General features: G+C 42.5%; 1 protein-coding gene across 1 annotated transcript in view; it reads left to right on the top strand.

Annotated features, from left to right (window-relative positions):
- Positions 1-27,067, top strand: part of KALRN (kalirin RhoGEF kinase) — a 623,278-nt gene that overhangs the window by 189,467 nt on the left and 406,744 nt on the right. Inside the window, 1 exon segment of the mRNA XM_021071254.1 lies at positions 923-1,045. Coding sequence (XP_020926913.1) covers positions 923-1,045 — 123 coding nt within the window.

The raw sequence follows: 27,067 nt of genomic DNA, 5'->3' as shown, positions 1-27,067 counted from the left end.
GAATGGCTGCAGCAATTTGAGGTGCAGAGCCATAATGACAGTATCTGAGGAAGAGAAGTTGTATCTAAGGAACTACAGTTCCCAGAAGCTTCCAGAAAACTCCCCCTCATATTTTATTGTACTGAATTGGATAACATTCCTGTTTCTGAGACAGTCCCATTGCCTGGGAAATGTCACACACTGACTGGCTTAGATCTGGTGTCCTGAGGAGGGATAGCCCTTAGCGTGACCAGGCTCTCGCTTGGAACCGGGCCTCTGGTCAGCTCCCCTTGAAGTGAATGGGCTGCCTGAGGGAGAGATGGAAAACTAAATGAAAACCAGATACACAGCCAGTGGGAGGAAAATGGCCCCATGCCCACTGTGCCAGGCAGTGTTTACCCTTAAAATCTTCCTCTTCTGATTCCTGTTGGGTCATAGCAGAAACCCTGGAATTGTGAGGCTGTGGAGTCACAAGAGTTGATTTCATTCCAAGTCAACTCAACAGGGTCTGGCAGGGAAAGTGAGGTGGGGGTACCTTAGAATGCCCTGAGGCTTACGACAAGGCTTGTAAGAGGGGAATAGACGAAACCTCCTGCTCGTCCCCTCATCACCTGTCCCTGAAGCAAGTGTGGAGCCCTTTTGATGCTTTTTCTAAAAGTAGCTCAGGACAGTGAACTGCCTCCTCCCCCTCTCCTTGGTTCTCTTACTTGTTTTGTCTTTTCCTCTTAGTCTCTTCAAGAAACAGAGGGTGATGGTGGGTCCTTGTGCACAGAGGGAGGGCTCCCCTGGGAAGCCAGGTCATGGACCACCCCCACCTTGAGCAGGATAACTGGTCCTCACTGGGCACCAGCAGGGGGGCTGTTTTTCTTTCAGCAGCTCTGAAAGTTTCTCGCTGTAGGACATATAACCCTCCTGATTACTCTGTGCCTTCCTTTCCCCCCAGATGTTCGACTGGATAAGCCACAACAAGGAATTATTCCTTCAGAGCCATACGGAGATTGGAGTCAGCTACCAGCATGCCCTAGACCTCCAGACGCAGCACAATCACTTTGCCATGAACTCCATGGTAAGTGGAGGGCCTGTTCTCTGGGGGCAGGAGAAATGAGGGTGGGGGACAAGGTTGAGGTGGGGAGGACAGAAACAAACTTCCAACCTGAGTAAGAATGAGAAACTCTGAACAAGCGGCCCCCTTAGCATTCATTCCATTTGCCAGGATGGGGACGTGTGCAGGACACGTGTCCAGCCGGCTCTTCCTTCAGCAGATTATGGCCCCATCTCTGCCTCCAGACCCTGCTTTACATAGTGAAAGGAACATGCTGGGGTTGTAGACGCATTAAGCCCAGTGCAAGAATAGAAGAGAGTCCCCAGTTCCACTCCACTGACTTAACCACCCAGAGTGTGTGAGTCACTGAGCTGGGACAGAGAGGGACCTCGGCTGTGGCACATTGGAAACGGTTGAGTGAACGGGGCTGTTTGGACTAGGAAAGAGGAGCCTCACTGGACACAGCTATGTGATGGGCTACCTGGGAGAGATGAGGGCAGAACTTCTTTGTGTTGGTCTAGGGGGCAGAACTGTCCAGGGGACAGCAGTTGGAGGGGGAGGCGGGCCGTGGCTCGGGAGGTAGGGTGTGTTAGAAGTTAGTGAGCTCCCATGATGGGGAGAGTCCAAGCAGATGTTGAATTCAGAGAGGGATATTTGCTAGCCGGGTGGCCGTAGGAAATTTACTTCTCTGTACATCGGTTTCTCACTGAAATGATAATAGCTACCTTATAAACTTGTGAGGATTCAATGGGTTAATTGTAAGGTGGTTGGAGGTGTGCCTGGTATAGAGTCTGTTATCAGTAAATATTGGTATTATGATAATGATGATGGTGGTGATCTAGGAGTCCAGTCTGGCTAACACCTGTGATTTCTCTTAAAACTTTAACATTTGGGATGCTCTTTTTCCCACGTGATCACCCAAGACTTTGAAATCTTGTCTGCCCCTGGAGCCCATTGTACTTGAAAGTATGCCTTGATGTGTCTTTCTCTCCCCTGTCAGCTCTTCCACCTTATACTCCTGGTCCAAAAGAATAGCGCCACCATGCCCCACATATCTGAACATCTAAAACATCATTTCAGCCGGTGATACTGGGAGGGGGCAGATGTTAGAAAAAAATAAGCACAGAGGATCACAGAGCCCAGGAAGGAAGACATTCTTATTCTACCGAGTTGTTTTAACTATGTTAGACACTGGACTTGACACACTGAAGAAAAAATAATTCTGGCCTTAAGTTTTCAGTGTCTAGTTGGGGAGATAACTCAGACCGTCATAATGCAGCTTGATAGGTGCAGTGACAGAGATATGCTGAGTGAACTAAGAACCTCACAGCCTCAGTGGTTTAAAACAACAGGGGTTTACTTCTTGCTCCAGCCACTTGCCCCTCACTGACTGGTGGGGGCTCTGCTTATCACAGTCACTCAGGGACCCGGGCTGATGGAACAGCCATTGTCTCAGATGTTGCCACCGCCTCACCAGACAGGGGACGTAGCCGAACACATCCTGGCTCTGACACCTCCTGCCTAGAAGGGACCAGGCAGGAAAACAGCAATATTGATTCTGTTATCAATTTTGGCCACAGCAGACCTATATCTTCATCTAAATGTAAAGACTTGTCCCCCTCCAACTAATCTTTTATAATTATGTCTCATCCCTGTCTCGCTTTAGTCACAGAGGAGCAAAGCAATTGATCACAAGTGATTAAGAATGTGAACTCAGATCTAGTCAGGTTTGATTATCTGTGTGCCTTGTGGATTTCCCCTGGTGAATCTTCCAAATTCTGTGCCAGAATTTTCATGTCACCCAACTGCCTGGCCCTAAGGCAGACAAACTCCTTTTAATAAGAAGCAAAGACAAACATAATTAGGGAGGTAAGTCTGCTACCAACCTTCTCAAAACAATGAACTACAAAGTTAAATAGAGCCTTTGGCTTTGAATATCTGCACCACTGCCCTTCTCTGTTAATATGGATAACTGAGAGTTAATGACACATCAAAAACCTTTCCTCTGACGACTTTACTTTTGAAGTCTCCATTTTCAGTACAGAAAAAAATGAGGAGGAAGTTTACTGAAGGGAAGCATCTTCTGGAGCTGGGAGAGAGGGAAGAAGAGGTTTAATATATAACAGCCAATTAGCATGTTCCAGCCCATCTCACCAGTTCCCAGGGCTGTGAGTGCCTGCAGTGCTGGGAGGCCTGTTTAGCCTGATTAGACTGGTTCTTCTCTCTGGCTGCAGGGCAGGGGAAGGGAAATCCCAGGTTTGTTTAATCAAATTGCCCAAACCAGTGCTTAATGAACATGCCCCATGCCTTTGTTAACTGGGAGGTTTCCAGGTGTGTTATTAAAAGGACTTCCATGAAGAGGGATGTCAGCATTCCAAACAGGTGAGAGGAGGAAGCACAGACTCCTTACTTCTGGCCTGAGTGATGAACGGTGCTGCCAAGAAACAGATGAATACGAGCAGCAACTGCTGGAGCCTATGAACTGCAGGAATGATCACTTACTCAGGGGAAGTGGGACTGTGGATTGTTTTGTAAATTCGCTGAGGCCTTTCCTTTTCAGTTCTTGGGAATTACACACACACTTATACATATGCCCACACATCTGTCCATGTAAAGGTCCACATGGGTGCGTGGGTGGCATGCTTTGTTTTGGGCTACAGGTGAGTTCTTTGCTATTGCAACCTGTTTTACCACAGAAATAGGCCAGTGATTCCTTACTTTTCAGGGAGGTCACAGACCCCTTTGGATCTAATGGATATTGTGGGTCCTCTCTCCAGAGAAATGTATGGGACAACTTTTTAAAGACAATTTCAGAGGATTCAAGAGAATCCTAAAGCCTGTCGATCAACCTTCCCAATTTAAGATCCCAAGAAACTTATGACTTCTTTCTTCACTCATTCCACAAATAATTAAGGGTCAGACATTGTGCTGGATGTTGAGCCTATAGTGGTGAACAGAAGAGAGATTCTGGTAGAGAGATAGATGATATTTAATTTCATAAGTAAATACGTAATTGGAAATCAGTGTCTTATGTTGGAAGGGTAAGTAAGGGCTGCCATGATGGAGTATAACAAAAGGGGCTCCATTTATTTATTTGTTCATTTTTCTCTTTATGGCTGTACCTGTGACATGTAGAAGTTCCCGGGCCAGGGGTCGAATTTGAGCTGCAGCTGAGGCCAACCCCAGAGCCACAGCAATGCCAGATCCGAGCCACATCTGCGACCTATACCACAGCTTGCGGCAATGCCATCCTTAACCCATTGAGTGAGGCCAGGGATCAAACCTTCGTTCTCACAGAGAAAACGTTGAGCCCTTAACCTGCTGAGCCACAACAGGAACTCCAAGGGCTCCATTTAAATGAGAGGATGTCAGGTGCATTTTCTAATCAATAATCAGTATTGACTTAATGCTCATTGTTCATTCATTGATAGTAATTAATGATCTGTGAATTAACTATATAATATACCAGTTTGTAATTTAAAGTAGCACCAGGTATATTGTTTGGTTAATGAAAATGATCAACTTATAACTTATCTGTTTTTTAAGTTTTGTTTTCATATATATAGTTTTACATACCAGTTAAAGACTCAACTACAGCTGAGGTGACCATTACTGAGAAATGACTGCATACCATTAAATCATGGAAAAAAAATCAGATTTTTCCTAAATTTTTTCTATAAATTGGTACCAATAAAGACTATCAATGATTAACCTGTGAAGAGTGTGGAATAATGCCCCACTGAGAATGGCCCATGAGCAACTCTGAAAGAAAAAGGTTGAAATTGGTTAATCTTTGCATTTTTTTTTTCAGTTTCCACTGGAGAATCCTATTCTTTTGATCTTTAATAATAACAACAGTAACTCACCTACTAAATCTAGTAGGAAAATACTTTCTGGCTTCACCTACTAAACCTAGTAGGAAAATATTTTCTGATCTTTAATAATAACAACTGTAACTCACCTACTAAACCTAGTAGGAAAATGCTTTCTGGCTTTAGGTTTCCTGAGCTCTCTGGCACCCTCCCCTTTCAAATTCTGCCTTCTGTTGTGGAAGGCTTGCTCACAAATTCTCCTTCCCCTGAGCATGGCCTCCTCCTCTGATGGCAGTGTGGGCAGATGGAAGTAGAGTCAGGTTGTAATACACAACAGAACAATCATGTAGCCATCTATGCTCTTGTTCCTCATGAAAAGACACTCACTGGAGTATGTACAAACATAACAGTCTTATTTACAATTTTAATTAGCCTGTTCTTTGGGAAAAAAATAAATTGCTAATGGTTTCTGTCTAGAGTTTTAAAATATGAAATGATATTCATTTTCTATTATGACTGTAAGGACTCACATTAGTGATAACTGTGTGCAGCTGGGCAGTAGGAAGCCTTTCTGCTGTGGCATGTTGATAGCTGCTTTAATCCTATTAATTTGCTCACCAGAGGCACATACTGCCACTTGATGATGTGCAAATCAGACCAGCTGCTGCAAAGCCTATGGTGTTCTCTCTTTGTTTTGAGGGGAAGTTACAAATGGTAGCACCAAGGAAAAATCAGACCTGGTGTAAGAGAGATACAGATTCTGAGCAGATTTCCTCACTCCAATCTGAGAAGTCTTCCTCAGGGGTCCTTTGATTCTTGGCAGCCCCAAACCATGGTTCTGCAAGCATTTCCCCACCCCCAAACAGCAGTTCCTATGATGACAGCATTTCTAGATTTTAGTGAACACATACACATACACACACGTGCGATTGTGATGTTTAATAGCCAGGATTTGACCCTGCCATGGCTGCAAAGCCTGTTAGTAGACATAGAACCTATTGAAAAAGAAAATAGATGAATCTTAGCTGGTAAGCATTTATCTTTTTAGTGTGTTTTGTCCAAAGAATCATGTATTGGACTTGCTAAAAATGCAGACTTCTTCTTGGCTTCACCTCAGTCATAGATAATCATGATCTCCGGGGGATGGGGCCCCAAGAATTTCATTTTTAACAAGTTTCATGGGTGATTTATATACATATTAAAGTTAGAGAACTGCTATGTGGAGATGTATATATATAAAATAGTCATGCCCTAAAATAAAGCATTTCAAGTTCTGAAAGACAGTCCACGTTCAGCATGACAGCATGAGGAGCTATGCAGACCCACCCTCTGGTGAAATTGGTGAACATTATTTTAAAACAACCATTTAAATTCTCTAGACATAGTCCTGTATGCACACAAATGAAGAAACATTTATTCATGAAAATTTACTAAAACTTAATAAGAACAGTGAATCCGTGGTATTTGAATCAACACCCACTTTCTACCTCTCTCCTCTTGCCTCCCAGCTTAATGAGATGGAAACTCTAGAGTGGTACAACCAAGAACACAGAGTCCCCTTTTCCCAAGTTCCCAACTGAAGGCTATTGTCCCAGATAGGCATTTTCTATCTTACTCCAAGCTACCTGTTGCTGAAGTTAACTTCTGGGTGAGTGTAGCCAAGAGGTGAGGACTCCTTTTTCTGCCTAGCTCCCATTCATAGGGCAGAGGCTACCATGGTTGCAACACTGCTTAGAGTTCTAGGGCTCTTACCTTTGCTCCAGCTTATAAGGCAGAGGTCCCATCTAGGAGAGGCAAGCCAAGAAGACATAAGGCTTCTCACCCACCCACTGAATGTTTGGCTTCTGGAGTGGGGATGTCACTCAGGGAAGTGCACCATTCTTCCTAGCCCCAGCTCCAGAGTGATGGCTCAGAGATTTTTCCTGGGAGTAGAAGCAAGCTATAAAATAGAGAGCCCCAAATCTTTTCCCAAAGCAAGTGACTTTATTCGCAACAAAGAGTGGAGAGAGAAGTTTAATCCAAAAGCCCTCTCAAAAATGCCCTTAGGAAAGTTCTGGTGAGAGGCAAGTGGGAGAAGATTGCTAGAATCAGTGGAGATATAGGATAAATGGTAGGCTGGCTAATTTGCTGCAGAGAAAGAGACCTTCTGGGACCAGAGCAAATCTCAGGTACAGATCTCAGGAACTATACCTTCAAAGGAGCTTGGATTTGATTAGAGAGGTCTGTGGAATATTTTATCCCACAGGACATTGTTGAAAGCAATAGAATAATGAGCTGGCAATTAGTGGAATTTAACAGCTAGGTGTGGTCAGGGAAAGAGAAAGTTAAAGAGAGGACCGTGAAGACCACTGTCATCCCTGGGTGACTGTGGCACATACAAGGATATATTCCTTAAGGAACAACATCAGATGTTTCCCATTAAAATAATACAGCCAGTTACTAAACAAATAAGCAGACAAATAAAAATGACAAGCTCCAGAAGTCAAGGGATCATTACCTAGAGTTGCTACAATATATTATGTAAAATGTCCAGGTTCCATCAAAAGATTACAAGCTGTACAAAGCAGTATATGAGTGGGGCAAGGGGACTAAATAGATAAAAAGCATACACTTGAAAAAGCCAGCAACAAAAAATGCCTGTAGAGTGACCAGATATCAGATTTAACAAAGATTTTCAAAGTAGCCATTATAAATATTTTAAAAACAAAGGAAAATATGATTGAGGAAGTAAAAGTAGGCATAATGATAATGTCTCAAACAGAAAATCAATAAAGAGATAAAAATTATTTTACAAAAAGTACAGAGGAAAATTCTGTATTTGCAAAATACAATCACTGAAATGAAAAATTCCCTAGGCAAGGTCAACAGTAGGTGAACTGGCAGAAGAATTAGCAATTGGTCTATATTGAAGATAGACCAATAGAAAGTATACAATCTGCAGAACAGAAAGAAAAAAAAGAGTGAGGAAAGATGAATCTCAGAAAAAAAGTAAGATATCATTAAATGTACCATCATATGCATAATGAGAGTAGTATAATGAGAGAAGAAAGGAACAGAAGAAATATTTTTAAAACTTTATTTATTTATTTATTTTTGTCTTTTTGCCTTTTCTAGGGCTGCACCCGCAGCATATGGAGGTTCCCAGGCTAGGGGTCCAATTGGAGCTGTAGTCGCCGGCCTGTGCCAGAGCCACAGCTACGCCAGATCTGAGCCACGCCTGAGCAAGGCTAAGGATCGAACCCCAACCTCCTGGTTCCTAGTCAGATTTGTTAACCACTGAGCCATGACGGGAACTCCATTTTTTTTTTTTATCATCAGGAACAAGACAAAGGTGCCACTTCTAATTGACATTGGAGGTTCTGTTCAGGGCGGTTATTCAGGAAAAAGAAAGGGCATTTAGGTTAGAAAGGAGGAAATAAAACTATCTCTATTCTCAGGTTTCATAATCTTGTATATGGAAAATCTTAAGGCACTTATTCTAAGATCATTAGAACTAGTAAATGAGTTTAGCACATTTTCAGGATATTTCTACACACTTACAGGAACAATTTGAAATTAAGAAAACTATTCCATTTATAATAGCATCAAAAATAAATACTTGGAAAAAATTTGACAAAAAAACTTGTAGTCTGAAAACTATAAAACATTGTTGAAAGAAATTAAAGCTCTAAATAAAAGGAAAAACATCTCACATTCATGGAATAGAAAACTTAAAATATGGTTAAGATGGTCATGCTTCCCAAATTGATGCAGATTCAGCACAACTCTATCAGAATCCTAGCTGACTTTCTTGGCAGAAGCTCACAAGTATATTCTGATTCTGTATGGAATTAGGAGGGATCCAGAGTAGCCAAAATCATCTTTAAAAAAGAACAAAATTGGAGGACTCATATTTCCTGATGTCAAAATTTACCACGAAGCCACAGTAATCAAGATAGTGTGGTACCAGCCTAAATATAGACATAAAGATCAATGGAATAGAGTTGAGAGTCTATAAATAAAGTCATATGTCTGTGATCCACTGATTTTTTTGACAAGGATACCATGACTATTTAATGTGAAAATAGTAGTATTGTCAACAAATGTGCTGGAAAAGTTTAGATAGCCACATGCAAAAGAATGACGTTGGACTCAACTCACACTATAAAAAATAGGTAAATTAGACTTCATCAAAAATAAAAATTTTGTGATTCAAAAAGTACAATCAAGGAGTTGAAAGGGCAACCCACGGAATGAGTGAAAATAGTTTCAAATCATTTATCTGATAAAGGACTTTTATCTAGAATCTTTAATATAGAATAAGAGCATAAAGAACTTTTCAAACTCAATAACAAAAAGACAACCCAACTGGGAAAAATGGACAGACTCTGAATAGATTTCTCCTAAGAAGATATACAATGGTCAATAAATGCATGAAAAAAATGTTAGTCATGAGAGAGATGCAAATCAAAACCATAGTGAGATACCTTTTCACATCCCTTAGGATGGCTATAACCAAAAAGTCAGATAAGAACAAATATTGATGAGGACCTTGAGAAATCAAAACCCTCACACACTGCTTTAGGAAGTGTAACGTGATGTGGCCATTTTGGAACATGGTCTGGAAGTACCTCAGTTAAACATTGACCCCCTGATTCAACTGTGTATATACTCAACCAAAAATGAAAACATATGTCCCTACAAATAACCCCCTGATTCAACTGTGTATATACTCAACCAAAATGAAAATATATGTCCTTACAAAAGTCCATACATTTTACACAAATTTTTGTAGGAACATTAATAATAACAAAGGATGGAAACAACCCAAATGTCCATCATCTGATGAATGGATAAACAAAATGTGGTATATACACACAATAGAATATTATCTGACCATTAAACTTAACGAAGTGCTGATACATGTTATAAGATAGATGAACTTTGAAAACATTTTACTAAGTGAATGAATCCAATCACCAAAGACCACATATTTGTACAAGTCCATTTATATGAAAAGTTTAGGAATTCCCGTCATGGCTCAGTGGATAACGAATCCGACTAGGAACCATGAGGTTGCAGGTTCGATCCCTGGCCTTGCTCAGTGGGTTGAGGATCCGGCGTTGCCGCGAGCTGCGGTGTAGGTTGCAGACGTGGCTTGGGTCTCGCGTTGCTGTGGCTGTGGCGTAGGCCGGTGGCTGCAGCTCTGATTCGACCCATAGCCTGGGGACCTCCATATGCCGCGGAGTGGCCCAAGAAATGGAAAAAAAAAAAGAAAAGTTTAGAGTAGGCAAACCTATAGAAACAGAAAACAGTAGGCTTGGGATAGGTGGATGATAGAGGAACAACGGTGAAAAGAAAAGGTACAGGGTGTCTTTTGATGATAAAAAAAAGTAAATTTGTGATGTTGGTTGCACATATTTACGTACTAAAGACTATTGTACTATAAACCACTCACTTGTATATTTTGAGTTTAAATGGGTGAATTGTGTGATATGTGAATTATGTCTCAATAAAATGATTAAGAAAGAAGGGGAAGCAGAGAAAGAGGAGAAGGAGGAAGAGGAGAAAAAGACATCTGGGAAGTGAATGTCGTGTAAACGGGGCTCCACCACCTTTAAGATATAATCTTCTTAATGGTTAAAGAGAATGATGGTGACAGAGCGTGGACATCAACTGTGGTGATGTTAGCAGTAGGAGGAGGATCTGGGTGCACCGCTTAACACTAACTCATTGGTGTATACAACAGAGTTTGTTGTAGTCTCTTTGCCCTTTACTAGACACTAAGAACAGCAAGATTCACAAGAAAGAAAGCTGTCTTCAAGGAGCTCGCAATTTAGCCATCCTGAAATTCATGTGCTTAATGTGAAGAGAATTTTTCCCACTAGGATATAAGCTCCTAAGGGCAGAGCTTTGTTTCACTCACACCCATATCTCCAGGGCCTATAAAATGCCTAACATCTAGTAGGTGTCTAATAAATGCATGTTGAATGAATAAGGATATTAAGCATCCTACAGTATCTCTTACCAACCTGGAGCAAAGTTTGACTGCGGGGATGCAGAACTGGCAAGGCATGGCCTTTATTTTTGAGGGAGCCCTACAGGATGTAACTTGAGCAGAAGCTGTATAGCCATGGAAAGAAGGTGAATGAGAACTATAGTTTCCAGCAAGGGTGGGCCTTGGAACCAGGATGCTTACGGCGTCCCCATGTGATACACAGTAAAGTCCAGGGGCTACTGGACTGGATGATCTTTTAAGTTCCTGACCACAAGCATCTTTGTTTCTAAGGTTCCGATCCTAAAGATGGAAGTAAAGCCATTACAATGTATCCTTCCCTGACAAGGAATATGATCCATTGTTTGCTGTTAACAGTGCAATTCCTAAGGCAGGCCTTCTAAGGAAACCTGTGCTTGTAAAATACTGCATGCATCACCGACAAGACCTATTCTTACTGATTGAGTCACAGATGCAATGTTTGTATCTCCATGAACAGCCTTGTGGGTGGAATTTCCCTTTTCTTCCAACTCAGTAGGAGGATTAGATTTCTTTTCTGATCTTCTCAGGATCTGTTTATGATCCTTGCTCTTGGCACCACTGTCAGCATTAAACTTGTCCTAAGCAGAAAGGTATATGCTTTGAACTAAGCCCAGGGAATCTGGTGCCTGTGTCTAAGGCAGTAGCCCTTCACCCTGATGGCCCACTAGAGTCACTTGGGGAGCTTTGAAGAAAAACCACATCTGGGCCCCACTGCCCTAGACTGCACTTTAACTGCACTGGACTGTAGCCCAGGAAAGCTGCATGAGATGGAGAACCAGACTGAGAACCACTGGACCAGGTGTAGAAAATAAGCCAACTGACTTGAGCCCTGGAGTCAAATTCTAAAGCTATGGGATAATTAGCTTGTGGGATTGGAGGACTTCCCTTCAAGGTCAGGAGTGTCCAGGGAGAAAAATCTCTATCTCTATTCCCTCTTCCCAGCTCCCTATTCCAACCTCCTCAGGTGACCCATTTACCTACACCCACCAGACTCTAACCAGCCATGTTTTGAAGATTGACTTCTATTCAGATCAGAAACATGGAAGCTCCTTGGCAGGGGCAAAGCACAACTCTGCGTCACTCAGTGTCACTCTAGCATAAATACCCTCCCCTGCTGCCCAGTCACCTGGCCTGGGCCCACCTTTGGAAGACTTCTTTGAGCTGACCTGCAGGGCTTGGCTGACCACTCAGACTTTGACTCGTGGCAGCCCCTGACCTGCTTCAGCCTTCTCTCCTGATCATTCACTCCTCTAGGGCCCAGATTTCCTGCCTCCTCCCCCTCAGTCCTGGTTCTCTGCCCAGCACCCCACTACCTCTTTTCTAGCTCCAATCCGCTGCTCTCCAAGAACTCTGCAGTATGTTCCTTGGTCTCAGGATATTTGCTGTGCCCTGTGGGTGTTTGCCCCCTGAGCCTTATGGCTCAATATACCCACACACTTTGACATACCCAAAAGCAGCCAGTGCCTGCCTTCTGCCAGGTATGCAACTGCCAAGGAGTTAATTTCTCTGAAATTCAGCTAAAGCTGACTCATGCCTCTTCTCTGAGGTCTGGAGCTGAATGAAAGGCATGAAATGGTCCGTGAAACCTAGTATGTCAGATGAGATAATGTATACCAAAGGGCCTGAACTGGAAAGCACAACACAAATATGAAGTATTGATAATAAGCAGCAGCAACATTGCACATGCCTGTCTGGGATACAGCTGGTAGCTGACCATGAGTACCAGAGGAGGGATATAGACCGATCAAGGACAGACAGGCAAGTCATTTACAAATCAGAAGATTAAAGAATTGAGCGATTGGGACCAGATAGGCAGTAGCGAAGGGAGCAGTGCAAAAAGCAGAGGCAGTGTTCACGACAAAACTGGAGGCCCAGAGTGAGGAAGAGCTAGGGATTTCCATCAGCAAGTACTTTGGATTCTACCTTCAAAGCATGTCCATAATCTGGCCACTTGTTACCACCTCTACAACCATCACCTGCCTAGACTATTGTAGTAGTTCCTACTTGGTCTCCCTGCTTCCACCTTCACTCCCTCACTGTCCATTTTCAACATAACAGCCCTAGCGATCCTGCCAAAAGTGAGGTACTTCACATCATGTCACTGCTCCACTCAGAATGCTTTAATGTCTTGTCATCCTTCTCAGGATAAAAGCTGAAGTCCCTTACCATGGCTTACGAGGCTCCATGTAGTCTGGACCACAGTTACCCCTCTAATCTCGTCCTCTCCCACATGTGCATCTGCTCCAGTTACTCTGGGCTTCTTGCTGTTTCTTGAACACCCCAAGGTCATTTCTGCCTCATGTTCCTTTCCCCTGCTCTTTCTTATTCCTGGATTCTCTCCTGGCTCTTCATCTTCTCACTTCATTGAGGGCTAAGCTCAAGTGTCATTCCTAATTTCAGGGATCATCCTGCCACAGGAACACCAGATCTGAGCCATATCCATGACCTACACCACAGCTCATGGCAATGCTGGATCCTCAACCCACTGAGCAAGGCCAGGGATCAAACCTGCATCCTCATGGATGCTAGTCAGATTCATTTCCACTGAGCCATGACAGGAACTCCCTGAACTTCTCTATTTTAAGTGGCAGTTCCCAGCCCCATCATGCTGTATCCTTTTCCTAGCTATATTTTATATAGCACTGAAATGAGAAATATTTAGTAGATATGACTTTATTGTCTGACTCTTCTACTAAAATGTAAGCTCCATGAACATAGGGATTTTGTCTGCCTTGTTCCCTGCTTGCATAGGGCCTGGCATCGTTGGATAAATGATTGAATAAACAAATGGAGCAGCAGATTTAAGACTCCAACAATAAATCAAGATATCAAGTCAAGGGGCAAAGTAGTTGCCTTCATCTTGAGCTTTATTGTGGTTCTGTGGAGGCAGAGACCTGTCCCCCAGGGTGCCCTCTGCCAGGTCTGCAACTGCCAAGGAGTTAATTGGTAAAGATTATTTTTCCAAAGAAGGAGAAGACAAGGAAAGTGCACCTTCCCAACTCCTGCCCATCCTAGAGCTGAGCTATTCTGGGAATTCCAAGGGCAAACCAAAGGCCTCATTGGGAAGGCTTCAGGGAAGTAGAAATCCTTATTATTCTGTCTCCAGGACCCCTGTTTCTCCAGGATATGGGCTTTTGAATCTCTGGGAGCAGTCTCTCTTTATCATCTCCCCCTCTCCTGTGAGGGACATCCTTGGCTGGCCCAACCATGTCACATTTATGGCAAAGTGAAACAGAACAGCAGGAGATGGCATGGGCATTCAGTGCTAATCGTGGCTCTCTATTTCCCTCCTAGTTGTGAGATCATAAGCAAGTTATTTCTATTTCTCAGAGCCTCACTACCTTGTCCGTAAATGGAGAATAGTGATAGTACCTTTGCCAGGGATGTTGTAAGGATGAAATGTGATCATGCATTTTAAGCAGGACATTTGGCATGAGGTTATACTTGGCAAATATTCATCATCAGGGTCAGGAGTACTGGAATGAATAGCTTTTGTTTGGGACAGCTCCTCACAGTTCCCATCTACAGAACATCTCACACTTTAATGTGCATCCATGTCACTTGGGACAGTCTTGTTAAAATGCAGACTCTGATTCAGAGGATTGGGAAGGGTCCTAAGATTCTGCGTTGCTAACCAGTTCCCAGGTTGTGCTGATGCATGGACCAGGCTCTAAATAGCCAACAGAAATACAAGAGAGTGGTCTGGGGGATAAAATACTGGTGAAATGTGTTTGCAAGAAGCTTCCTAGCCTCTGATTCCCACCTTAAAGGCAGCCCGAAATTGCTACCTCCTAACCCAGAAGCGCTGCATTGTTTCCAGCTTCTTTCTCTGCAGGAGTCCCTGAATCCAATTCCAGCTGTACCTATTCCTCTCTTCAGTCTCAACCCCACAATAAGGCCTCATACAATGACACTCTTTTAAGGAAGTTTCACTCAGAACTGAGAGAGGAGAGAGAGGTTTTCTGTTTTACTTAGATCTGCTCCTTGGTTTCCTTCGCCCTCGGACATATGGCCAGGCGCTTGTTTTCATGGCTGCTTAATGGTTTGTAAAGCAATTGCTGGATGAAACATTGCTACAGCAAGCCAGGCTCAAGAGACACAGGGATTCACCGGCCAATGTTATCTTTGCTGAGTACCAGGGCTGTTCCAGCTCCTTTCCTCTTTCTGTCCGACAGTGACAGATGGCTTCCACATGGTTTGACCTACTGTTTGGCCAGATCTGACCAGATAGTCATCCATCAGCTGCCCTATTTGACCTCCTAGAGGGCACCCTGTGGTTTGAGGGAGGCAGAAGTTAGAGGTTCCTTTGGCGCTCACCCCATCTCATAGCTGTTGTAGTAGAGTTTCAAGCATGGACAGCTCTTATTCCAGATGTTACCATCCCGGAGTCCATATGTTTCAAGGTGGGATCAGCAGGTTTACGTGGTAATGTTCAACTAATTAATCATAAGCCGATGCTTTAACAGCTTCAGGACCCAAAGCAGGTTTGGTACTAACAAAGATGTATGCAATACATATGGTATTATTAATTGGGAAAAAGGAGGTGAAGTTCAGCTTTTTCCATTGCTTTGGCACAATCTCTATTTTCTTACTGATCCTGAATGTTACTTATGAAGCCTCTGAAAGCTGTATGGGAAAATCTCCAAAACCTTGCCTCATGGCTCTCTTTGAGTGTTACAAAACAAAAACTTTTAATATAAACTGTAGGGCATGAGAAAAAAGGTAGTATAAACAGAGCGGTCAAGCAGATGAGGAATCAGGAGACCTGGGTCTAGTCCCAACTTGCCTCTCTTTTTGTAACTTTAAACACATCCTTAATTGATTTAACAAACTTTTTAAACATCTACTAGGTAGATTCAAGAAATACCTGGGTTTTAGATTTTTTCTAACTGTAACATGAGATTGTTATATGAACTTGACTTCTAAAAGACTTTAAATAAAGTATTTACATTCCTTTCTTTCTGAAAGGACATATATATATATATGTCTTTTTAGGGCTACACCCACAGCATATGGAGGTTCCCAGGCTAGGGGTCCAATCGGAGCTATAGCCACCAGCCTACACCACAGCCTCAACAATGCTGGATCCGAGCTGCATGTTTGACCTACACCACAGCTCATGGCAATGCCAGATCCTTAACCCACTGAGTGAGGCCAGGGATTAAACCCTTGTCCTCATGGATCCTAGTCAGGTTCGTTAACCACTGAGCCACAACGGGAACTCCCTGAAACCATAATTTGCTCACTAAATTTTTGCCTATTCCACTTGCACATAAATTGTACTTTCCTTGTAAAAAAATGCTGTATCAGAGTAAAAAGATATGGGGACATTTGAATAATTACAGCTTTAATGGAATGCAACCTGACCAAGTCTATTAAAATTAAAGATACATTAAAATAATTTTTAAAACTAGGAGATATTTTAAATACCAAATCTATTGAAGTTAAAACTACTCAGCAACTCCCTGCATTATTTGTAGAGAAAAAAAAATGAAAAGTGAAAACTAGAAGCAACCTTTGTATCTCAATAAAGAGAATGTGTTAGATAAAAGTAGAAGTTTGAATGTTAAACTCCCCCTTATTCCATCATTCATAGACACTTGGTGTTTTGATATATTAATTTCACTGGGGAGGGAGAGGGCTGGGGGATAAAACCTTAGAGTTTTAAGACCATTTCCTCCTAGCTAAACAAATGTATATAGATATAGATAGTTTTTTTATAAATATAAATAAATAAATAAATAAATAAATATAACCTCTATACACGAGAGAATTGAGATGAGAAAAAGACCCCAAAGAAACCCTGCCAGCACCATGTATATCTAGTACAAAAGAGGACTCAGTAACCTTTGGGTGTGCTTCTCCGGTATGCATAATGTTTCTCTCAGCTGAGGCTAGACTGTTTATATTTTGTAATTCACATTTTGATTTAACATTCGGTTTTCATTTGACCTGAATGATTTTGCTGATGACCTTGGCCATTGGCCAGATGTTTACCTGGCATCCCTCCATGGACTTTTGGATTTGGAGAGTCAAGGTCTCCAGGGCTTGTCTAGAGGACCAAACCTCTTTCAGAAAAGTGGCCTCTATGTCTTAGTTGGCCTCACCTTCTGCGATGATCTGACAGATCACAAATTCCATTTTCACAATAATCATTTAAAAGCTGCAGCCCCACTGAGCAGAATGGAAGTGAAAACCCTGTGCCCAGGACTCATTCCTCACAAAGGACTCCTGGAGGTGTTCCTGCTGTCCTTTGCTGTCCTAGAGGTGACAAAGAGATACACCCCTCCCCAGACAACAATGTGACCAGTCCCTATACCTGGCCTGGGGAGGAGGCTTCAGCCACCTTTTGTCAGTGATAAGGGGATGGATCTGTCCCCTTGTATGAGGCTGGACACTCCACTTCTGGGTGTGGCTCACACATGTCAAGGTAGTAGAGATACCTTGGGAAGGCTCTGTCAAGGAGTTCCCATCATGGCTCAGTGGAAACAGATCTGGCTAGTATCCATGAGGATGCAGGTTCTATCCCTGGTCTTGCTCAGTGTGTTAAGGATTGGGTGTTGCCATGAGCTGTGGTGTAGGTCACAGATGTGGCTCAGATCCCAAGTTCCTATGGCTGTGGTATAGGGCAGCAGCTACAGCTCCGATTGGACCCCTAGCCTGGGAGCCTCTATATGCCACGGGTGCAGCCCTTAAAAGATAAAAAAAAAAAAAAAAAAAAAAAAAAAAAAAAAAAAAAAGGCTGCCAAGAGAAAGAGACTTCTGTACTTCTATTTTTCTGACTTAAGGTTCAAAGGATATGGCTCAAAGAGCTAGTCATGGGCTCATTCTGAATTCTCTAGTTTTTCTGGGTCAAAGAAAGACCTGTGGACAATTCAGGGCTCCAGACCCTTGAATCCTAGGGCAAGGGCATCTGCCAGCACAGGGGCTGTGGTATGCAGACCAGTGGCCTGACAGGCAGCTGGGCAACTTTCCCTGCTGTGGGGCAGGTCCCTGTGGCAGGCTCCTGGACTAGGACTTGTTCTGAGGAAAAGCAGGGACTTTGTGACACACTCTCTATGAAATACAGTGGACCTTGGACACTTACTGGAATATTTGTCTCTAGTTGGGATAGTTGATAGATCTTTCCTTTTGTTATACTTTTCTACTAATGCTTTGATTTGATTGGTACTTAACTTAGAGAGTTAACACTAATCTGCTGAAATTGGATGTAGGAAAAGATACAACATTCTTTGAGTTATTGGTTATATGCCAGGCAACTGACTGGCTGCTTTATGTTCTCTCATGTAACCCAGAAAAGGCAGTTTCTGATTCAGGGTGGGGGACTATGACCATAGGAGCATAAAATTCACCCCTGATTTTAGGGGTGAAGTGAATGGGGTTCAAATAATATTCAGAAGTGATCTGATTGGTCTTCCAATCAGACCCTGACACAGACCTAGGGTTACCAAAATGATAGCTTGCATCAACTGATTATTTCTAGAAGAACCAGTATCTCTTTCAGAGTATACCACATAAGAAACTACATTTAAAGAGAACGTTCAGCTGAATTTTAAAGTGGAAAGTTATCAATAACCTTGCAAGCCAGTTTGCATGTTTTTGGCAGCCAGGAGCCAGGTTCAAAATGAAAGCCTTTGGCGGGGCTGAAAATTTTCATCAAGATTTGGCCAACTAGTTCTTTAAGCAGGAACACTCTGTTCCATTGATTTCAGTTAATCACAGCAAGAGACAAGCCCTCAGGAGAAGGGGCCTGCCATCCGTTTTGTAATCTCCAGTTAACGGCTGCTGGGATGAAGAAAACAGAGAGTTTTGTATGCAACAAAAGTGGGGGCAAAGTATAAATATAGAGGGTTTTGAGTTAGCAAAATTTTGCTGGAATTTACTTATTTTTCCCATTTGTAGCCAGAATGATCAGAGAGGAAAGCCTTTGAGGGGAGATGGAGGTGGGGGTGGATGATGCAGCAGACCAGGCTGCAGTGCATTTCATACTGCAGGGGAGAGTCTATTTAAACCTTGGATAATGAGACACTTTGAATAATGACAGTAATAATAGCAGCACTGATATGGTGGAAGGTTTAAATTAATAAAGCAGATGTTCCCGTTGTGGCTCAGCCGAAACAAACCAGACTAGTATCCAAGAAGATGTGGATTCAATCCCCGGCCTCGCTCAGTGGGTCGGGGATCTGGTGTTTCCATGAGCTGTGGTGTAGGCCATAGCACAGCTACGCCAGATCCAAGCCGTGTCTGGGACCTGCACTACAGCTCATAGAAAGGCCGGATTCCTGACCCACTGAGCGAGGCCAGGAATTGAACCCTCATCTTCATGGATACTAGTCAGATTCATTTCCTCTGTACCACAACAGGAACTCCAATAAAGCAGTCTTGAGGTAAGGGTTTAAGAAGATACTAAGTCATGGAGTTCCTGTCGTGGCTCAGTGGTTAACAAACCCAACTAGGAACCATGAGATTGCGGATTCAATCCATGGCCTCACTCAGTGGGTTAACGATCCAGCATTGCTGTGAGCTGTGGTGTAGGTCACAGACTCGACTCGAATCTCGTGTTGCTGTGACTGTGGTATAGGCCAGCAGCTACAGCTCTGACTGGACCCCTAGCCTGGGAGCCTCCATATGCCACGGGTGCAGCCCTAAAAAGACAAAAAAAAAAAAAAAAAAAAAAAAAAGAAACTAAGTCAGAAATGTTGGCTTATTAAGTCAGGGAAGTTGGTTAGTCTCTGCAGCTCAGCTGAGAGGAAGGGGCTACAGAGAGGAGGGAGAAGGGAGCAGCTGGCCCCCCGGTCACCCAGCTCCAGCCATGGCCTTCACATGACAGGGCAGAGAGCAGAGCCAGACTGGGGGATAAGGCATGTGGACAGCTGAGACTGTGCTACATGTTCCTCTGGGGTAAGCTGCTCTGCTCTCCCTGAGTCTCACTCCACAAAGGCATCCTCTTACCAGTCCTTTAGCGAACAGAGCAGGTTTTTGAAACCGTAAACCATCACGTTACTCTTCTGTTTAAAATCTTCTTTCTGCACATGGGTGCTTGACAGGTTTGAGTTACCCTTGTTGTTTATGGCCCACCTCCTCCATGGAAAAGTGTCTTCGGAGGGAAATAGATTTAGTTAGTACTCCCCCAGGCACTGAAGATGAGACAGAAGACTGTGACCTCCAGGTTCTCTCTGCACTCAGTCTGGCCTCCTTCCATGAACAGGGCACACACCTAGAGGCCTGGGTAGATGGCACCAACACCGCTTACCCAGAAATGGAGTGTTTGTGAGGTTTGGTTCAGCTCTTTCATTTTACAGATGAGGAAGCAGAGAACAGAGGGAGCCAAGTGGCATCTTATGTGAGTGCCAGGCTGGGCCAGAACTCACATCTAACTCCTGGCCTAGCCACTCTGATGCCCTTGACTGAGGACAGCTCTGCAGCAGCAAAGGTATTGGGGGCTGACAGGGAAGAACAGCAGAACCAGTCAGATGGACAGGAGTGGAGGAGGCAGCTGGTAGAAAATGGAAAGGCCATGAAGAGTCAAAACATCCATTCCCACTGGCCATGCCCCCAGGACAAACATGAGTCCCAGATGCTGTTTAACAGGGGCATAAACAGTGACACAGGAAAACTATATGGAGGATTGACCAAAGGCTATGACATGGGCAACATTCCCTGCTGTGGGGCTGGTCCTAATGACCAAGCACCCTGTTTAGTCGGATTCTTAAGTTTGTTAAGCTTATTCTGTCCTTTTAAGTCACGTGGAACCTCCTCTGCCCTCCTCTCTTTTCATTTGGTTTGTGACTCCAGTTTAGAATCTGTCTGCCTATTTGTCTCAAGTTCTAGGCTGGAGGGACATGAAGAAGAAATGATGATGAACTTGGGCAATGTGACCCACCTGCAGTGTTTTGCTGCTCTGCACAGGGGCTGTAGAAAAGAATAATGAGCAGATTCATGAGTCAACATTATATTTATCCCTCTATTGTGAGGAATACTGCCTCTACTTCTTGTGTGGGGCATAATCATTTGTTAGCTTTAGTAAGACATTTCTCTGCCCACGGATAAGGAAACAAAAAGGCATTTACTGTGCTAGTCTCTAGAATGTGAAATGTAAGCTGTGGTCTTTTGGGGGTTTGTTTGTTTTGGGCTTTCATTTATAATCACGGGGGTAGAGGAGACCTTGGAAGATCACCAGCCTCACCTTCCCCTTCTGTGCAGGAAGCTCCTTTCCAGCAACCTTGCCAGGAGTTCGGATCCCTTCCCCTGCATCCCCACAGCGAGCTGCCTTCATTCTCCTTTAAATTATAGTTATTTGAAGACTTTTCTTTTTCTTTTTTTTTTTTTTTTTTTTTTTTGTCTTTTTGCCATTTCTTGGGCCGCTCCCATGGCATATGGAGGTTCCCAGGCTATGGGTCCAATCGGAGCTGTAGCTGCCAGCCTACGCCAGAGCCACAGCAATGCAGGATCTGAGCCGCGTCTGCAACCTACACCACAGCTCATGGCAACGTCGGATCCTTAACCCACTGAGCGAGGGCAGGGAACGAACCTGCAACCTCATGGTTCCTAGTCGGATTCATTAACCACTGCGCCATGACGGGAACTCCTTGAAGACATTTCTTAAGTCTCAGCTGTGAGACCTGGAAGGAATCCTGTCTCTTTCCTCTTTGATCTTCCATGGCCCCCAATACAGAGCCTGGCCCACTCTCCATAAATAGTTCAATGAGTGACAAGGTGTTAACAACCTCCAGAGGCAGCCATAGTTTGACATCTCTAATAGCTGGAAAGTTCTTCCTGAAAGTGAGCAGAAACACACCTCCCCAAGTTCTCTGTGGGGAGAGAATATAAACAGGCAGTGATGATAAAGGGCAGACATCCCTGCACACGAGAGACCCTGGGGACAGACCATGCTCTGCTCTCATTGCTATTCTTGCATCCCCATCTGCCCAAAGGACATAAGGTCTTTCTGAGGACAGGAAAACCCAACAACTCTAGATAGCTGTAGATGAATATGTGTGTGGGGGTGTGGGTTCCCAGGATTTGAATGCAGTTTGGACAAACAGCTTTGAATCCAGTTGGAAAGACTGGCAGGATCCTACCTATATCCCCTCAGTCTACCCTGAAGGTCATCTGCAGGTGGTTCCTATACACACCAACAGCCTTCTCTGCTCGTGGCCACACTCTGACATGGGGATTGTGCTTGGTCTGTGCATAGGTCATGCGGGAAATGCCCAGGAATAACTCCAGGGGAGACCTTCACCCATGAGCAATGGGACTTGGCGCATGAATATCCCACATCCCTCATTTCCCAGTGGGATGTGCCAAAGTGTGTTCTACAGCATTTCTCAGAAGGCTTCAGGAGGGAGGACCCCAGATGGTCACAGCAGCAACCCACCAATGGGCACATCCATTCCTACTTTGCCTCCCTTCCCTCTTTGACTTGTCTCCTCCCTCACTGTGTTTCCTGGGAATAAGCAGTGTGCCCCAAATCCTCATTCAAGGTCTGCTTTGGGTGTAACCTAAGCAGGAAATGGAAGGGGGCGCAATCCAAATATCAGTCTCTCAGAAGACAGACTATTAAAATTAGCATATATCTTTTTCTCTCTTTTCTTCTATTTCTTTTTTTTTATTACTCAAATGAATTTATCACATCTGTAGTTGTATAATGATCATAACAATCCAATTTCACAGGATTTCCATCCCATAACCCAAGCACATCCCCCCACCCCCAAACTGTCTCCTCCAGAGACCATAAGTTTTTCAATGTCTGTGAGTCAGCATCTGTTCTGCAAAGAAGTTCAGTCTGTCCTTTTTTCAGATTCCACATGTCAGTGAAAGCATTTGATGTTGGTATCTCATTGTATGACTGACTTCACTTAGCATGATCATTTCTAGGTCCATCCATCTTGCTAAAAATGCCAGTATTTCATTCCTTTTAATGGCTGAGTAATATTCCATTGCGTATATGTAACATCTTCTTGATCCACTCCTCTGTCGATGGACATTTAGGTTGTTTCCATGTCTTGGCTATTGTAAATAGTGCTACAATGAACATTGAAGTACATGTGTCTTTGCAAGTCGTGGTTTTCTCTGGATAGATGCCCAGGAGTGGGATTGCTGGATCAAATGGTAGTTCTATTTTTAGTTTTCTGAGGAATTTCCATACTGCTTTCCATGGTGGTTGCACCAATTTACAATGCCACCAACAATGTACTAGGGTTCCTTTTTCTCCACACCCTATCCAGCACTTATTATTTCTAGACTTTTTGATGATGGCCATTCTGGCTGGTGTTAAGTGACACCTCATTGTGGTTTTGATTTGCATTTCTCTAAGAATGAGTGATGTTGAACATCTTTTCTGTATGTCTTCTTTGGAGAACTGTCTATTTAGATCTTCTGCCCATTTTTTGATGCGGTTGTTTGTTTTTTGTATGGAGCTACAGAAGCTGTTTATAAATTTTGGAGATGAATCTCTTGTCAGTTGATTCACTTGCAAAGATTTTCTCCCATTCTGTGGGTTGTCTTTTCATTTTGTTTAGGGTTTCCTTTGCAGTGCAGAAACTTTGAAGTTTGATTAGGTCCCATTTGTTTATTTTTGTTTTTTTTTTGTTAATACTCTAAGAGGTGGATCTGAGAAGATGTTGCTGTCATTTATTTCGGAGAGTGTTTGGCCTATGTTTTCCTATAAGAGTTTTATAGTGTCTGGTCTTATGTGTAGGTCTTTAATCCATTTTGAGTTTCTTTTTGTGTATGGTGTTAGAGAGTGTTCTAATTTCATTCTTTTACCTGTGGCTGTCCAGTTTTCCCAGCACCACTTATTGAACAAGATGTCCTTTCTCCATTGTCATAGATGAGTTGGCTATAGGTGTGTGGGTTTAATTCTGGGCTTTCTATCCTGCTCCACTCATCTCAATTTTTGTCTTTGTGCCAGTACCATGTAGTTTTGATGATTGTTGCTTTGTAGTATAGTCTGGACTCCGGGTGCCTGATTCCTCCAGCTCCATTTTTCTTTTTCAGGATGTCTTTGGCTATTCTGGGTCTTTTGTGCTTCCAAACAAACTTTAAAATATTTTGTTCGAGTTCTGTGAAAAATGTCCTTGGTAATTTGATAGGGATTGCATTGAATCTGTAGATTGCCGTGGATAGTATAGTCATTTTGATAATATTAACTCTTCCAATCCACAAGCATGGTATGTCTTTCCATCTATTTGTGTCATCTTTGATTTCTTTCATCAGTGGCTTATAGTTTTCAGAGTACAGATCCTTTGTCTCTTTAGGTAGGTTTACTCCTAGGTATTTTATTCTTTTGGATGCGACGGTAAACGGGATTGCTTCCCTAATTTCTTTTTCTGCTCTTTCATTGTTAGTGTAGAGAAATGCCATCAATTTCTGTGTATTCGTTTTGTATCCTGCGACTTTGCCAAATTCACGGATGAGCTCTAACAGTTTTCTGGTAGAGTCTTTAGGATTCTCTAGGTATAGTATCATGTCATCTGCCAATAGGGATAGTTTTACTTCTTCCTTTCCAATTTGGATTCCTTTTATCTCTTTTACTTCTTGATTGCCGTGGCTAGGACTTCCAAAACTATGTTGAAGAGTAGTGGTGAGAGTGGACATCCTTGTCTTGTTCCTGATCTCCGTGGGAATTCTTTCAGCTTTTCACCATTGAGAATGATGTTCACTGTGGGTGTGTCATATGTGACCTTTATTATGTTGAGGTAGGTTCCCGTTATGCCCACTTTCTGAAGGGTTTTTATCAGAAATGGGTGTTGGATGTTGTCAAAAGGCTTTTTCCACGTCTAGTGAGAGGATCTTATGGTTTTTATTCTTCAGTTTGTTAATGTGGTGTATCACACTGATGGATTTGTGGATAATGAAGAACCCTTGCATCCCTGGGATAAATCCCACTTGATCATGATGTATAATCCTTTCAATGTATTGCTGGATGTGGTTTGCTAGTATTTTGTTGAGGATTTTTGCATCAAGTTCATCAGTGAAACTGGCCTGTAGTTTTCTTTTTTTGTGGTATCTTAGTCTGGTTTTGGTATCAGGGTGATGGTGGCCTCATAGAATGAGTTTGGGAGTATCCCTTCCTCTGCAATTTTTTGAAATAGTTTCAGAAGAATAGGTGTTAGCTCTTCTCTAAATGCTAGAATTCGCCTGTGAAGCCATCTGGTCCTGGACTTTTGTTTGCTGGAAGTTTTTTAATCATAGTTTCAATTTCAGTTCTTGTGATGGGTCCATTCATCTTTTCTATTTCATCTTGGTTTAGCCTTGGAAGATTGTACTTTTCTAACAATTGTACCATTTCTTCTAGGTTTTCCATTTTTTTGGCATACAGTTTCATATAGTAGTCTCTTATGATCCTTTGTATTTCTGTGATGTCTGTTGTTACTTCTCCTTTTTCATTTCTAATTTTATTGATTTGAGTCCTCTCTCTTTTTTGCTTGATAAGTCTGGCTAAGTGTTTATCAATTTTGTTGATCTTTTCAGAGAACCAGCTTTTTGTTTCATTGATCTTTTCTATGGTTTTCTTTGCTTCTATTTCATTGATTTCTGCTTTGATCTTTATGATTTCATTCCTTCTACTAACTTTAGATCTTGTCTGTTCTCTCTCGAGCTGCTTTAGATGTAAAGTTAGCTTGTTTATTTGAGCTTTTCCTTGTTTCCTGTGGTGGGCTTGTATTGCTATAAACTTTCCTCTTAGAACAGCTTTTGTTGCATCCCATAGGTTTTGGAGTGTAGTATCTTTGTTGTCATTTGCTGCTAGGTATTTTTAAATTTCCTCTTTGATTTCTTCAGTGATCCATGGTTGTTTAGTAGCATGTTGTTTAGTCTCCACATGTTTGTGTTTTTTGCAGTTTTTTCCTTGTTGTTGATTTCCAGTCATATAGCGTTGTGGTCAGAAAATATGCTTGATATGATTTCAATTTTCTTAAAGTTATGGAGGTTGGATTTGTAGCCCAGGATATGATCAACCTTAGAGAATATTCCATGTACACTTGAGAAGAATGTGTATTCTGTTGCTTTTGGATGAATGTCCTATAAATATCTATTAAGTCCATCTGGTTTAAAGCTTCATTCATGGCCTGTGTTTCCTTATTGATTTTCTGTCTGGTTGATCTGTCCATTGCTGTAAGTGGGGTGTCCAAGTCCCCACTATTATTGTGTTATTGTTGATTTGTTCTTTTAAGGTTGTTAGCAGTTGCCTTATATGTTGTGGTGAACCTGTGTTGGGTGCGTAGATATTTAAAATTGTTATAGCTTCTTCTTGGATTGATGCTTTGATCATTATGTAATGTTCTTCTTTGTCCCTTGAAATATTCTTCATTTTAAAGTCTATTTTGTCTGATAGGAGTATTGCTACTCCAGCTTTCTTTTGATCCCCATTTGCATGACATATTTTCTTCCATCCTCTCACTTTCAATTTGTATGTGTCCCTAGAAGTGAAGTGGGTCTCTTGAAGACAGCATATATATGGGCCTTGTTTTTGATCCATTCAGCCAGTCTATGTCTTTTGGTTGGGGCGTTTAGTGCATTAACATTTAAGGTAATTATTGATATGTATGTTCTTATTGCCATTTTATTAATTGCTTTGGATTTGTTTTTGCTGCTCTTTTTTCTTTCCTTCTCTTATTCTCTCCTCTTCTTGTTTGATGATTATCTTTAGTGTTGTATTTGAGTTGATTTTTCTTTGTTTGTGTATCAATTGTAGATTTTTTGGTTTGCAGTTATTCTGAAGTTTTGATATGAGTCTAAATGTACACGAGATTATTTTAAGTTGTTGTTCTCTTAATTGCAAGTTCATCTCCAGTGTCCTGTATTTGTACCCACCTCTTCTCATGATTTCTGATTTTGGTGGTATAATCGTGCATGGATGATTTTGTATCTTTACTGTAGATATACCTTTACTGGTGAGCCTTATCATTTGTGGCATTTTTGTTTCCTGTTGCTGTCTTTTCTTTTCTGCCTATAGAAGTTCTTTAGTATTTGTTGTAAGGCTGGTTTAGTGTTGCTGAATTCTCTCAGCTTTTGCTTATCTGTGAAGGTTTTGATTTCTCCTTCAAATCTGAATGAGAGCCTTGCTGGGTAGAGTAATCTTAGTTGGAGGTTTCTTCCTTTCATCGCGTTAGCTATATCATGCCACTCCCTCCTGGCCTGCAGAGTTTCTGCTGAAAAATCTGCCAATAACCTTATTGGGGTTCCCTTGTATGTTATTTGTTTCTTTTCCCTAGC

This window comes from Sus scrofa, chromosome 13, assembly GCF_000003025.6.
Source record: "Sus scrofa isolate TJ Tabasco breed Duroc chromosome 13, Sscrofa11.1, whole genome shotgun sequence".
Lineage (NCBI taxonomy): Eukaryota > Metazoa > Chordata > Mammalia > Artiodactyla > Suidae > Sus > Sus scrofa.
The sequence above is the reverse complement of the archived record's forward strand: the minus strand, read 5'-3'. Positions and strand labels throughout refer to the sequence as shown.